A 1608-nucleotide genomic window follows, 5' to 3' on the forward strand; every position below is an offset into this window, starting at 1 on the left:
ATATTTATATATCAAATTTATGAACAGTCAAAAAAGTCTATGATTTATTACCTGACATCATCACGACAATAGGTTCGATGACAGAATAACCTCAATTTATCAACGAATAACATCAATCATCATCACGATTTTTGGGGTCCTGGGGGTGCCTCCAGAGTGCAGCAGCTACTCCTGGAGAGATAAACAAAATAACAGCCAGGTGGTGGGTAGAATTTGTAATTTATGAAAAGTCTTCGCCAGGGAGAATTCCCCCAGTGATGGGAAAAGAATTGGTGTACCTAGTTTTCTGGCGTGTGCTGTCAGTTTTCATCGTTCAGACCAGTGATGTTCCTGACGAGTACTGGCAATCCCTGGAAGTCGCTCACAAGCTCGCCTTTGGATATGGTCACCTCACGTGGGAATGGCATCACAACATCAGGAGCTACATTTATCCCTTTTTTATTTCGATTTTGTACAGAATTCTCGCGGCCCTTGGAATGGATTCTCCAGGTGCTCTGACCCATGCACCGAGAGTACTGCATGCACTGCTCAGCGCTTTCGCTGATTATAGGTGAAATTATGACGATTTTTTAAATAATTTTGGGTAGGAATAATGAAATGAATCAGGAAATTCATTGAGAGACGAGGGGAAATAATCGATCGTAAGAATCCATTCGATATTTCTGTTTTTCCAGAATTGTATTACACTGATAAAAAAATGTTGAATTCTCCTATAAGAAATTTCACGATCCGAATTAAAAAATGAACAATTCCAGTTAAATGGCATATTATTTGAAAATATTTAGAAATCGAAAAAGTAAAAAAATGACAGTATGATTAAAAGAAAAATTTGAATGACAAAAAAACACTGGGACAGTCGCCAACATTTTTTGTTGACAAAAATTACTGGGAATAAAATAAAACCGTTTTTCTATAATTCTATAATCCTGAAGATTGATAGAAAAAATGATACCAAATTTTTTGAGTCTTCTGCAATTTCCCGTAAATATCTTCTGATATTAATAGTATTATTAATTATAGTTATATTATTTTGTATCTTCTAATATTAATATTATCTTTCAAATCTACTAGTTCCAGAGGTACTCCAGTCTCCGTCCATTTAATAGGTCCATCGAAAAATGAAAACTCGCTTTTTTAATCCTATAATCCCTCTCCAATATCTTTCGATTTGAAATCCTTTAAATCCTAGTTCAATACATCTTATCATCTTATCAATTATATTCTGCAAATATCTCCCTATTCAATAGGTTTCAGAATTTATTTCGAGGATCTTTTTCCACCTCTACCCTTACAGATTCTACTCCTGGACGAGAAGTACATGGTCGACGTTTGTCCTGTCCTTGAACTGGTTCTGGTGCTACAACGCAACCCGCACCCTGACGAATACCTTGGAAACAGCCCTCACGACGATAGCCCTCACAATATTCCCCTGGGATCGCAATGTGAGCTCAAAAACCGGAGAAACTAATTACCTCTGGATCGTGGGTTTCACCTGTGCAATCAGACCGACGATGGCGATCACCTGGATGCCCCTGTGCACGTACCACATCTTGACGACCTCAAGACATCCCCTAAAAACTCTCCTCCAGTACGCAATCGTCGCCCTGA

At 38.1% G+C, this 1608-nt stretch overlaps 1 protein-coding gene across 1 annotated transcript in view; it reads left to right on the forward strand.

The window, feature by feature from the left end:
• PIG-B (phosphatidylinositol glycan anchor biosynthesis class B) overlaps positions 1 to 1608 on the forward strand; it is a gene marked incomplete in the record, with an annotated part of 8552 nt that overhangs the window by 240 nt on the left and 6704 nt on the right. Inside the window, 2 exon segments of the mRNA XM_011305259.1 lie at positions 1 to 550; positions 1295 to 1608. Of these exon segments, the coding sequence (XP_011303561.1) occupies positions 258 to 550; positions 1295 to 1608 (607 nt within the window).

The sequence above is a fragment of the Fopius arisanus genome, unplaced genomic scaffold, assembly GCF_000806365.1.
Source record: "Fopius arisanus strain USDA-PBARC FA_bdor unplaced genomic scaffold, ASM80636v1 scaffold00041, whole genome shotgun sequence".
NCBI classification, from domain to species: domain Eukaryota; kingdom Metazoa; phylum Arthropoda; class Insecta; order Hymenoptera; family Braconidae; genus Fopius; species Fopius arisanus.